The sequence below is a fragment of the Hippichthys cyanospilos genome, chromosome 13, assembly GCF_059441005.1.
Source record: "Hippichthys cyanospilos isolate Australia breed blue-spotted pipefish chromosome 13, RoL_Hcya_1.0, whole genome shotgun sequence".
Classification (NCBI taxonomy): domain Eukaryota; kingdom Metazoa; phylum Chordata; class Actinopteri; order Syngnathiformes; family Syngnathidae; genus Hippichthys; species Hippichthys cyanospilos.
Genome location: NC_142381.1, coordinates 8166238 through 8179473, shown reverse-complemented (window position 1 = coordinate 8179473; position 13236 = coordinate 8166238). Strand labels below are relative to the sequence as shown.

General features: G+C 38.2%; 1 protein-coding gene across 2 annotated transcripts in view; it reads left to right on the top strand.

The window, feature by feature from the left end:
- mid2 (midline 2) overlaps positions 1-13236 on the top strand; it is an 87358-nt gene that overhangs the window by 64308 nt on the left and 9814 nt on the right. For both annotated transcript variants that reach the window (XM_088431728.1, XM_088431730.1), the window contains exons 6-9: positions 2021-2169; positions 2378-2505; positions 2818-2961; positions 8954-9115. In XM_088431728.1, coding sequence (XP_088287854.1) covers positions 2021-2169; positions 2378-2505; positions 2818-2961; positions 8954-9115 — 583 coding nt within the window. The remainder of the gene's footprint in view (positions 1-2020; positions 2170-2377; positions 2506-2817; positions 2962-8953; positions 9116-13236) is intronic.

The following is a 13236-nucleotide window of genomic DNA, read 5'->3' as shown; positions in this document are numbered from 1 at the left end:
ACAGCAGAGCGAGTCGCTCTTATTCTCTGTGTCATTTCCTCTTAAGAACTCCGTTGCTCTCGAAGGAGAAAGTTTAATCTCTATTTTCGTGTCCTGATGTGTGCGCCTTTTATGTAATGTTCTCAATTCAAAAGTTAAAAACTTTTTCTCAAATTCTCAAATATGAAATCAAGCGATTATTTTTATTGGGCCATTGAGTGTTTGTGGCTGTATAAGAAGCTGCACGTGCTCAAGCCGCAAATTGTTCAAGCTTTGATGCACAGGTGGGAGGAGAGAGGAAACAAATTCACATTCAGGCAACCAAAAAAGTTTGGGGTAATGTTGGAAAGTGGGTCAGAGAAGTTGGAAGTTGATGCCTCAGAACTTTTCTTCCAGTTTTGTTTCTCCAATGTTATGAATGTTTTGATGTTCTTGAGAGCCAAACTGTAAAACTTTCCAGGCTACGGAAGCGATTAAATGCATTGTCATAAAATGAGCCTGACATAAAAAGGAGTCCTTTTTTGTCTCTTAATGAATGAGGCTCTTACGTCTACCCACAGCTACTTTTTGTTGTGTGAATGTCAAATTAATAATTGTCGTAATTAAAACATTTCAATTACCACTTCAGTCGGTCTTGTGCATTATGCCTTACTTTCTAATCTTTATTATGAAACCAAATTGACTTTGAAAGTGTTGTTCTCCTAATGTGCCGAAGCTTTGTCCCATTGATGAATCGGCTCCAAACATTCATTCACCATGAATATAATAATTTGCTTAAATGATTTGATTAGATTTATTATAAACAGACTACAAAACAGATGTACCTTCACAGTAGCCTCTGAAATTAACAGCTTACTGGCAATCATTAATATAACTCCCAAATATGCTCTGCAGTTTAGTTTCACGATTCAAGAATGACATTTTAGAATTTGCGTCTGAAGAACCCACACGTCTGCATGTGATCAGCAAAATGCTCGTATCGCGTTCGTAGTGACAGCAGGTAATGGCGCTCGAAGCGGAAGAGAAGATAACAGCCAATTGACAACTCCATTAAGTTGCCAGTTCAGAGTAGCTTCTAAGAATAAGCAACACACACATAGGAAGTGCACATCACGTAGCGCTTTGATTCTCCTGGGACGTTTGATGGCAAGCCCTTAACCAGTCTCCACCCTGTGAGATTTGTTTCCCCTAGACTCCCTATTTGCATAATTCAAATCTCACAAGCAAATGAAAATTTAAATGAGTAATTTGTTGAGGTCATTGAAAGGGGATTCCGTTAATGCTATCTTTATCCGATTAGTAGTGTTTATTATTATCATTATTATCATATTCCTGATGTCATTGTGTATCAAATGCATGTTTTGTACAAGATAGAATTCCAAGTTGCACAAGTTTACTTTCCAAGTCTAATTTTCTTGTGTAGTTTCCAAAGATTATTGTGGTTACATTGGATTTTTGTCTATATAGACTTTGTACTTTCAGTACAAAAACTGTACTGAGGAAAGAGCATCAGCAAAATATTTTCAGACAGTCTTGGTATGGTTCTCGATACCAGACCGCTAATGCCGAGCTCTTCCTCACCCTGTTTATGCAACACATTCAAGAGGTCAGCAAAAGAATGAAGAGCCAAGTGGTTCATCTCACCTCTCACCCGTACACTGGTCCTTTGTCCACGGGCTGCATTCTTTCTGCTTTCCTGCCTCGCCTGTCTGTGTCCTCATGTCATGTTTGTCTCCAAGAGCAGCACAAAACTCACTTGTTTTTGTACTGTGTGTTCTTGGAGGGTTTTTTTTTTGTGGACAAATGTCACCATATTCCATGTGTATGTATCGCTAGTATCATTATTTTTCTCAGGACTGTTTTGGCTAGCTTTGGTTCTGTCAGTTCTTGTATTTTATTTGTATTTATTTTTTGCTTGTGCTACTTTCAGCGCAACAAGAGTTTCACGCAAAGACCTCAAGTGATGGACCATAGTGTTCTGATAAAGAGAAGCACGTAAGGAAGATAATAAACATCACGACATCTGACATTTGTCTTCCAGGTGATGAAGCTGCGTAAATTGGCCCAGCAGATTGCTAATTGTCGTCAGTGTTTAGAGCGCTCCAGTGCTCTCATCACACAGGCAGAACAGAGCCTGAAAGAAAACGACCACGCCCGCTTCCTTCAGACTGCCCGAAATGTGGCTGAAAGGTGAGTAATGGACACATTCACTGACACTCTTTTCACACTAGACTTTTTGGAGTTTTCACCTTGGATGTTTTTGTTTTAGATTGTATGTTGTAGTTGTTTCTTAGAGTTGGAGCTTTATCAACCCTTTAAATGCCAAATGCTGGTTGATGCTGTCAACATTTCGACTTTTTCAATTTGGCTTTCTTTGTCTATCCTAAATTATTACCAGAGTTGCCATGGCGACAGCCTCCTCCCAGGTACTCATCCCTGATGTCAATCTGAATGAAGCTTTCGACAACTTTGCCCTGGACTTTTCTAGAGAGAAAAAGATTCTGGAAGGCCTTGATTATTTAACAGGTATGTTTTATCACAAATTGTGAAGACTGCCAAATATTTTTTGTATTCACTATTTAGTAGTTTTACTTGGCTATGACGATGCAATGGGGTCATTAACAATATCTAAATAAAAACCACATAGTAGAAAATGTAGTAGAGTGGCCTTACACTACTAGTATTTCCTTATGTATTCCCACAAAAAATCATATGTAGTCTTCAAGAATAGAAGAAGGAATACAATTGTTATCCAAGAGTTCATATTTTTTTTTCAAAACATTAATGACATGTTTCTGTATACTGAACCTTTTACTTTAAAACTTCCGTCACATGCAGCACCCAGCCCGCCGTCCATCCGAGACGAGCTGTGCACGGCGTCACATGACACCATCACTGTTCACTGGACATCTGAGGACGAATTCAGCGTCACGTCTTATGAGCTACAGTACACCATATACACTGGCCAGACAAATTTCATCAGTAAGTAATCTGACACACACATACATACATACACACAAATTCAATGGAATATCAATAATCTTGCTCGTGATGATTTTAGAGTGTTACTGTTTAGATCAGAAAACAAAAAAAAAAAATAGAAAACCTCTGCATTTTTTTTCACGTGTCATGTGCCTTATGCTCAATATTTTATTATCTATTCTTGGGTAACCTAGATCTTCTCTTGGAGTTGATCCTGGGTTGTCTACAACGCAAGAGTGTTTCATCTCATCCACTTTAAGCACATCTGAAGCAGAAATTATGGGTTTCCGTAATGTTTAATGCCAGCAATGGATGGCTCAATTAAACTACTTTGTTTGATATGGAATTTGTTGGTAATATATATTAAATCAAGTTGGTAAAAAAAATTAAAAAAAAAAACTCAGCATTTCGAGCATAGTGTATTCAGTTATTAATAATGTACAGTCCGAAACAGGAACTGAATCACAAAACGCTTGATTATTGAGAAAGTCACTAACCCTTAAGACAATTAGCCTTGAAAGAAACATTTTAACACTGAAATAATATTTGTAATTTTTGCCTCATTGGAAATGAAAGGGGAAATGTGTCTTGTAAAATTTTAAATTGTGGAAAAACTGCAAATGTGTTCTAAGAATTTTAGCACCTCAATTGGCATGAATATTTGTAGTATGTTAATTAACTGTGAGAATCCAATTCATGTGAGAGGGTTTTTTTTTTTTTTTTTAAAAAAAGGTACTGTATTTGGTTTAGTATTTGGTTTCACCAATATTATAGAGTACTAAAACTCATAATCCTGGGTTTGTTCTTTGAATTCATCAATTCTCGTTTCTTCACAAATAGCAACAAATTCTTGGTCTGCCAGTAAATGAAACAAAATGAATGTGAAAGTCAGAGTGGATAATGGTTGTAATGGAGGTAAAATACCTCTTACTGAGTATGACGTGATTATGCTACATAATTATACACGCTCATACACGTTAATACACACACGCGCACTAACAAATGCACCTCTCTGCTTTAATCTGCTGCTTTTATGCCTTCATCCTCTCCTCTTTCCTCTCGAGAAGCCCAGACGTTTCTCCATTTAAGCATGAAAGTGAAGTGCCCTGGCCCGTTTGAAACATCAGGATACATTTCAACTCTGCGATTCAGACATTCATGTCTGGTGCTGCCACACAGTCCTGAGAGATTCGCAGCAGACATTGAGAAAGACAGAAACCATTAGGCCTAGCATACCACTTAGGTTTCTACCATTGGAAACGTTCAGACTGCTAAACGCTTCCATTTGAGGAACAATTGATTTCGCTTCTGACTTCAGTCTCACTCCTCCTGGGGCAAACGAAAGAGGGAATGACTGGCCACTCATTAGAACTAACTGAGTAGTCATGTAAGCACAGCACAAAAAAATATTGCCACACAAAATGAAAGATAAATCATAAATGAATTTGACAAAATAGCATAATTCCACAAATATAAGATGCACATTTTTTTTTTCCAAAAATGAAGGCCAATGTTATGGGTGCATTCTATAAACTGAACACTCACAATGTGGGAAATCTGAAATAGACTTGACTTAACCCAAAACATATATATCTTACAGATTCAAACACAGGAAAATTTGAAGAATTTACAAGGATGAGATTTATTCTCTTTTGCTATAGTTTTTACATGGTCGGCAAACTGTTGATGCGTCCTATACTCTGTAACGTAGAAAATACCAGAATTTAACCCTACAATTGAGGGTTCGACCTATACACATTTGCGTATTTGGGGAGTTACGGTACGTCTTGTTCTCTCAAGAGCACTTATCTTTTGAAGCTTCAAGGAAAACATTAGTGCTGGGTCAAAAAAATTGTGCCCGCTCTACCGTCAGTCATAATTTGAATCAGCTCCAAAAGAAATCACATCTTTGATGTAAGTAATGAAAATTACATGAGTTGCTTATTAATTGATCTGAGTTCTAACTTTGCAAATGACCCACATTTGAACTCTTTTTTTTTTTCTTCTTTTTTAACTTTCTCTTGCTAGTATGCATGGTCCTTTTGGTCTCCATAAGCTCTCCATCAGTTTTCTATTTTAGAAATAGCCATAAAACCTACTCAACACCACATTTCATATATTAATTAAATACATATAGTGTCTTTTCAACAAGAATGTGTCTATTTTAATGAGCATTTTTACTCTGTTCTAAGATTTTTCCACGTTGAAGATCAGAGCCCCTGCATGTAATTACAATTTAAATTAAAATATGAACATGAACTTGAATGGAATATATTATGAAGAAAACCTTATCAATTAACAATGTCTTAATGTCCAAGAGTGCTTTTAATTGAGCCAACTTGCCAATCACACATAGAGAGAACCTCTTGAAACAAATCTCATTGTAAAGGAGTCTTACAGGATGTGATCTTTTCTAAACGCAGCTTCATTTACTGTAACGCATTAACAGCCATCCCAGTTATAATGGATCTTGTATCAACTCAAATCAAACTTAGTTATGCAGGATAGCCCTTTATCGCCACAGGGTCTCAAAGGGCTTCACAAAAAATAAATAAATAAAATCTGGGAACATCACTAATTCACAATGGCATCCCCTGAACTAAGCTCCTAGAAGGGCAACGGAAGAACTCAAAATAAGAACTCTTGAGAAGGGAAAGGCATCTGGCGGGAGACCCCCTTCCAGGGTCAACAGGCTGCAGTAGATGCAGAGTGCTAAGATAACATATTGTTACCATCGAGCAATACCTCTTGATACTCTCTTAATACTCTTAATCGAGCAATACCTCTTAATACTCTCATCTTTTAAAATAGTAAGAAAAATAATACCAAATACAATTTTCGTCAATACTTTTTTTTAAGGAAGATAGCTGACACCCTTGAGTATTGCTTATATACAGTATTATAATAAGCCAATTGAGCACTATCGTGATAACTGTGACAATTGGATGACTGTTGCCATGCATACAACATAATCAATACCAACACAAAAAAGAAAAGATGAACTAAAAACATAAACAGAACCCAACCAACACAAACCCAGAACATGAAGGACAGAAAGGACAAGAAAAGATGAACTAAGTAAACAAAACCATAACCAACACACAACCAGAACATAACAATAGATGCACTACCAGACAAATTAAAATGGATCTTTGACGTCTATAGCCGTCGATCTCAATTTAAATGGCCTGCCTTTTTTTTTCTTTCTTCTAAATAAGGAATACTCAAAGCCAATGGGAGCTGTCTTTAATGTGTACCCAAACCTTTTGATTCAGTGTGTGACTACAGGTGAAAAGCAGGTCATTATTAGTATTAGAAAAGCTTCGGGTTGATTGATCTTTTGTGTCTACAGTTGTAGAAGCACAACTGTCCCTTTGTAATAATGTGTGGCCAATTCATAATTAGGATTATGCAGACAATTAGTATTCTTGCTTTGATGTGCACCTGCATTTTGTCTCCCGCTCTCACTCACAACTGAAAATGATTTGTTGAATGCAACTAGGCTTACACTAGTATTTATATATGCCCTGGATTTTAAAATGTTTAAAACCAACAATAATCTGAAAAGTCTCACAAAATTCACCAAACTTTAAATTTGATACATTTCTGGTGTGTAATTTGTGACTTACATGCCGAACAAGGCCGAGACCCTCTCATGCTCAACGTCATTTGCTATTTTCTTTTTTACTGGGCAATAATCTCATTTGACTGGGGCAACAATCATTAGCACACAAGCATAAGGTTGCCCACATATACACGATGACCTTGTACTCAGCGTCGCATCTTCAAAGAGTTGTTGTCATTGTCTCCAAGGGTAGCTTTGTGTTCCTCTCGTATCATGTGTCTAGGACGCGTTCATTTTCTGTCTGTTGCCCAGTTTCTTCTTGCTGTGCATTACTTTGAAGCCGCAACGTTTAACAAAGCCGTGCGGCTGATGACAGGAAGCCCTTTTGTTCACGCAAGACGTGATAACAAGCTGCTTTGCAACAACCTAAATTGAGTCAGCAAAAAAGGATGCAATTTAGTGCAAAAACAGCACAAACATTTTCCACACATTTTCTATTTGAAAGCATACTATTGTGTTAGCCTTTTTACCATAGTAAAGTAATATATACATGTGGGAAAACTATCAGCAGCCAAAGTTGGAATTATTAAATGAAGCAGAATTTCTTCATCTCAGTCGCTTCTAAATCATTTCCTCTCAGGAGTTCCCTCATCCATTCTTAAAAGCGTCTCACATTTAATGGCCTTATTTGCGTCCTGTGAAGTATTTATATTTACAAGAAGACTCTCCGCTATTACTTATGTATGTATGTTGTTGCCACCCCAGTCAATAATTGATAAAGTCCCAGTAGGTTTGAAGTCAGGATTATTCCCAGAGTTCCGTACAGCTACAGGGAATAAGTGAAGCCGCTGAATGCTGACAAGAATTTGTTATTTCATTTTAACGATACAATACAAAGCTCAGTCACTCTCAGAAACTCTCATTGTAGTTCAAGAAAATTATCAAAATGTAAATTTTAAGATTCGTATGCTTTGTTTTGAGTCTTTGGTGGTCTTAAAACTACATCGAGGCAACTCTCAGCACTTGCATGCCTTTTCTTTGCTATTCTAGTTTTCACATTACAACAACATGTTTTGTTGGTGATTGAAGATCCTAAATTGTCCATAAGTGTGATCTAGCAACTAGCTTTTTACCCAAGCTCAGCTCACATGAACTCTTTCTCCACTGCATTTAGAACAAGTGGTGAAATGGTTGGAGTACCTTTAGGCTATAGAAGGAAGGTGGAAAATCCCTGGCAAACTAATCATATCACACTTGTGCCTTGCCAATAATTTAGCAAGATCAAATCACCCCTCCTATATGAATAATTGCTTGATCCATTTTGTTTCCTTGGACCAGAACGCTGATTCTTGTCCACACTGGAGACAATTAAAACCATAATGGTCTTCAAATCACTTTTTAATCTATTGAAGCTGAAAACATTCAATTTAACAAAGTTTAAGCAAGCCTATTTTTCCTAATATTTTTCTCACAGAAACACTTCTGAAAACTTCTCATTTATAGGTTGAGTTCTCCCTCTCTCTAGCAGCGTTTTGCAAGGCTCTGTAGAGGTAACTTTCTGTATGGAGCTTTGCCCTGAGATAACACTTAGAAGTACAACTATTACGGCGTTTGAGATTGGCTTTGCAAAGTGTGCAATATTTTTTTTTATTTCTCCAATGCACTGTAGAGCAACGTTTTAGAGTAAAACTCATTAAACGTCCATCTTTGTCAGTCTTTGTGCAGTCAATGCCACAGGAAGTTAATAGAACTGCAATATTTGTTTCAAGGTTTTATAAAATTTTCATTTCATGCTTTAACTTTGGCACCCCCAATATTTAATCATCTAAATGGCAGTATAGAGACACAAAATGGAATGCATGAATGACACGGTAAAAGCTAAGGTTCAAATACAGTAAGACCAATATTGTGGTGAAACGTAAATCACAGGCGCATGTCATTGATTCAGCTGAGACGTGTTCAGCTGACGAGAAAACCCTCTGCCCCACCTTTAAGAGGTCATGTGAGCTTGGCCTGCGTTTTCAGACATTTGAACATGACAGGCATTCACCTCCGGGCTTGCAGTGCTCACTGCACACATCCCCTCTGTCGTATCTCTGTCTCCTGTTGTTAAACTGTTCGGGATTCACGATAATGAGCGCAACAAAGTCAGCCCTGGGCAGGGGCGCATCGCGTATTAAACCTGATGGAGAGGTAATGGGACGGATCAGTATGTGCACATAAATGTTGCATAACACCCGAGGCCGTGGGCTCACCAACATTTTGCACGGTTTGATGACTTGCTGTGCTTTGAGGGGGAAAAAACAACACAGGTCTCGGTGAAAGTTCCCCGTTGAAAATCAAAGTGAACTGCTGTGCCCAACCTTCAAATTTAGCATAACATTGTCGCTTAGGGAGTTTGTTCTTTTCTGTGTGTGTGTGTGCCAGGTTTGTACAACTCTGCTGACAGCTGGATGATTGTGCCCAACATCAAGCAGAACCACTACACGGTGCATGGATTGCAGAGTGGCACACGCTACGTCTTCTTCGTCAAGGCTATCAACCAGGCAGGTAGCCGCAACAGTGAGCCGGCACGCCTCAAAACCAACAGTAAGTCATGTTTACAAGCCGTAACAGTTGTCTTTTTGGCCTCTGATTTCAAATATAAGTCTTTTAGTTTGTGATTTTCTGCGTAACCTATCGTGGTATCAAGTTGTTTTCATATTATATTTACCCTAAGGGCGTGGGTTAAGCTTTTGTGTAACTATTTCATGTTACCACATAACTACCTGTGACTTATTGACAAGCACACATATTTTGTTTTGCTTTCTGTTTTTTGAAGTAAGTGGGCATGGCTTCTATTCAGGTATTCAATAGTCTAGAAGAGGGATGTCAAACTCATTTTTATCATGGGCCACATTGCAGTCATACTTTCTGTCAGAGGGCATTTGAGATGCTCACCTATAGACAGCAAAAGGAAGTGATCCAAGGTTACCATGGAAATGAAAACAACACTGTCTCTTTCTCCTCCGCAGAAGTACGCCCTGTAGGATGCTGGATTAAAAATCAGAGCCATGTAGCTGATTTGGGATGCTAAATTGCAAAACTAGTTCAGTGAAGCTTAAATGGAGTTGATATGATGACTCCTCTAGCGCCTGTCAGCAGCCGAGCTGCCACATTGAGGATTAACCGTAATCTGAACACACTGCTGAGTAAAACAACATGAAACGCGGGGGAAAAAATGTTGCGCTTGAAGCCACTTCGAAGTTTTTCAGACTTTACTTTAGATACCAAAATAAATAACTTTTTAATTGCCATGAAACCTTTAAGACTGTAAACATTTTATTCTGGTGGTAGATCTTTGTTGAATGTTTTATATTCACTGTATGTTATACTTATTTAATAGGTCCACAATTTATTTTCTATCAATTCAATATGGATCAGGTCGGATGCGATGTAATGCTCTAACATTTAGGACAACATTTTCATTCCAAATAACTGGAATTGTATTTTATGTCACCCACAAGGTTATTGAAGGAATATCTTGTTAGTCTATGTTATTAGAATCATAACAGTTTAGGAAGTTAGCTAGGTTAAAAAGAGCTTGTATATCCTGAATATGTCATTGATCCCACAAACTTTTAATCCTTCCAGTATTTTATGCCTCCTCTGCCTCAGCCCTATGTGAAATGCTGCTGTGTTCAGATGAAAGCATCGATTTTAAAATCTTCCAAAACGCCCCCTCCCTCTGGGATGATCTCATGCTTTTTCTGTTATTGCTTTTGTTTGTTTGTTTTTTCAAACAATATTAAAGTGGGTTAGAGCGCCAATGTTATTTGGCCTTGACATACAACTAGGGAACATTTTGAGGTGAAATTGGCTATCTTTTATTTTTTGTCATTGGTATTCATCACTGTTTGGCCGCAATAAGTAAAACATTGAAAAAGCACTTTTCTGCAGCAAAGTATTTGCTTACGTACGAACAGCATGACCAAGCAAGTTTCATAAGAGCATGCTTAGATGAAGTAAATGTGGAAGAAAGTGAGCAGTGCAGATATCTCGTACTTGAAGATTTCAGCCTCACTTTTCTATTTATATTGTGATATATTTTTTAATTAACTTTCCAAATGCATCAAGAAAGACCTGCAATAGAGGCTGTCATTGCAGTACTATAAAACACCCTTGTAGTAAAGGCTTTCCTTTATTACCATTATAACGGTTAGTCTTTATTAAAATGGCCCCAGAGACTTGATTTACTTTTTGGCTTACATCTATTTTATGATTTCCATCTTCTCAAATGGACTCTTTGAGTGTCTAGTAAAGTTGGGCCCATGTAATAATTCCGTAAGATTTAAGCATATTTATACGATAAATGTTCACTGGTGCAGATCAATTAAACACACTGCCTAATGTTGAGTGTGCTTTAATGCAAATGTAAATTCATTTTGTGAGAGTTGTGAGTTACAGACTTGGTGCTGTATATCATTTTAATGGGGAAAATCATGTTTGTTTTACAGCTTATTTTTAGATGTCCTCCATGCAAATAACTCATGACCATATGGCAACATAAATGATGTTATCTTTTCATTAACAAAAAATGTTTTTTAAGTAATCATGGTTGGTTAAGAGGTAATAAAAATTGTTCGGGTTTGACCTTCGGTGGCACAATTCACAATTTTTTTTTGGTTTGTTTTTTTCCGCAGTATAAAGAGATGACACAAATATATTTCACTGGTTTGTTTTCGTCAAATTGGATTTGCTCTGTGTCATGCTGGGTGTTAATCTCTTCACTTTCATCCCTGGCACGCTGTCCTCTGATCCTCCGGGCTTTGACATACGATCTCGTTTGTGCCCTTTTCTTCAGCTCATCTTCCCACTCTTTCAGCCATCTGTCACTTTAGCCCGGAGGAAACACTTTCCATGTCAGAACCTTGGGTCTTATGGCAAAGACAGGGTTAGGGAAGAATCTCACAAGCTATCGAAGCTCAGCCTAACCACGCAGCTAAAGACTGATTGAGGAAATGTGTACTGGATGTTTTTCCAATGCTGTGCTTTGATTTCGATCAACACTTTCCTATTCCCTTTTTTACCAACAACACGAAGGCGACAGAGTGAGTTGTCCTTCAGGAGAATGATTACCATTCAATTCTTCCATGTAGTAGGGCTAGATGTCAACTTTTCGCTCTCGGAAAGTAAAAAGATCCAATGGTTTTTAACGCCGCAAGGCTTTCTAAACTTTCTTGTGATGGATTGCTTTCAGGTTTCACACACTGGCTGTCTCGTGCAACACAGTGGACTTGATTGAACCACCATTTCAATCCATGTTGTTGTTACACTCTAAAGGCTTTCACCAGCTTTTAGGTCTCTCCGGACTCACACAGTGAAACCTGACCGTGGCTTAATGCAGCATCCTACTATTATTGATAAAAGTTTCACTGCGGTTGAAGGTACTCACCGCTAAAAATGTGTCGCAGCATCGTGAAGCATGTATGAATTAAGCATGACAAAGGGGAGGGTCGACAATTGTGTGACCGCTGTGACCCGTACTTCTCCATTTACCTCACACTGGCCCTCGACCATCCATTCTCATTCTAAAGTGGCGTGAGAAACCTCTAAATGGAGGAAAAGAGTAAGAAGGTGGACGACTGAAAGAGTGAGAGGAGAGTGCACTAACGACACCAAATAGCTCTTTGCAAAGACGAGTGTTGCAGACATGAGTGCCCTCAATCTTCCACTTCCAGCCATGAATAGTGTAGGGTCCTCAAGCGCAGGTGAAAAAAAAATGTCAGCTGTTTTAGAAAAGTTCCAGGACCGATGTAACATGATACTGTATATTTCTCATACAAACTGGGTTCTATTCAATTCCTTTTCATGTACCAACACACCTGACACTTTGATGTCAAAGGTAGAATATAATTTAGACCAGTTAAAAGTGCAGATCTAAGTTGTGGATTTCACATTAACGATATGAATGATATTGTTACAAAACCGTTTCCAAGCGAGCACTTCATCGCGGTGGTTTGTGATCACCCTGCCAACTTTACATCATCCACTCGTGGAAAGGTCTGCTCACAGTCCCGTAATAGTAAATATACTTTGTATGCTGCAATCTTCTGCATATGCCACAGGAAGTCCATTTTGGACCCACAGTGTCAAAGGTGGTGCATCTCTGTCATGCTGATTTTTAAAAGAATGCAACGTGCTTCTTCCACTGATCGGGAAGCAAGGCTGTGTTCACTCCCACAACAGTGCAAATGCCCATTTCTAAATGTGCGCTTCTGTGATAATATCAAACCAACGAAAACTCCACCCATGTACAGTTAGACTTTACTCGTACTTATTAAAGACTTTTCACTTTTCTCTCGAGGTACCAAAAATACATCAGGGAAAACGCATTCAGAAAAGATAATGATATAAGCCTTTGTGCTATAATTTACTTCCATTTTTTTCTCAGCGCTATTTTAATCCGGCAAGTTTGAAAGAAAACCGGTAATTATTTTTGGGTGGAAATCATCATATTTTCAGCATGAAATTGAAGCTAAAGCCTGTGCATGGTACAAGTTGATTTGAGCACCTGCTAACGGTTTAAGAACCTCTTTCATCCAGACACTTCTTTCCCCGTTTCATTCGGTCTATTAATAAGCTGTCTGTCTGAATCATTATTTCATTCAGATCAGGAATGAACAAAGTGGTAAATTAGGACAGGTGTGGTGTCACGTCAGCAGCATAGT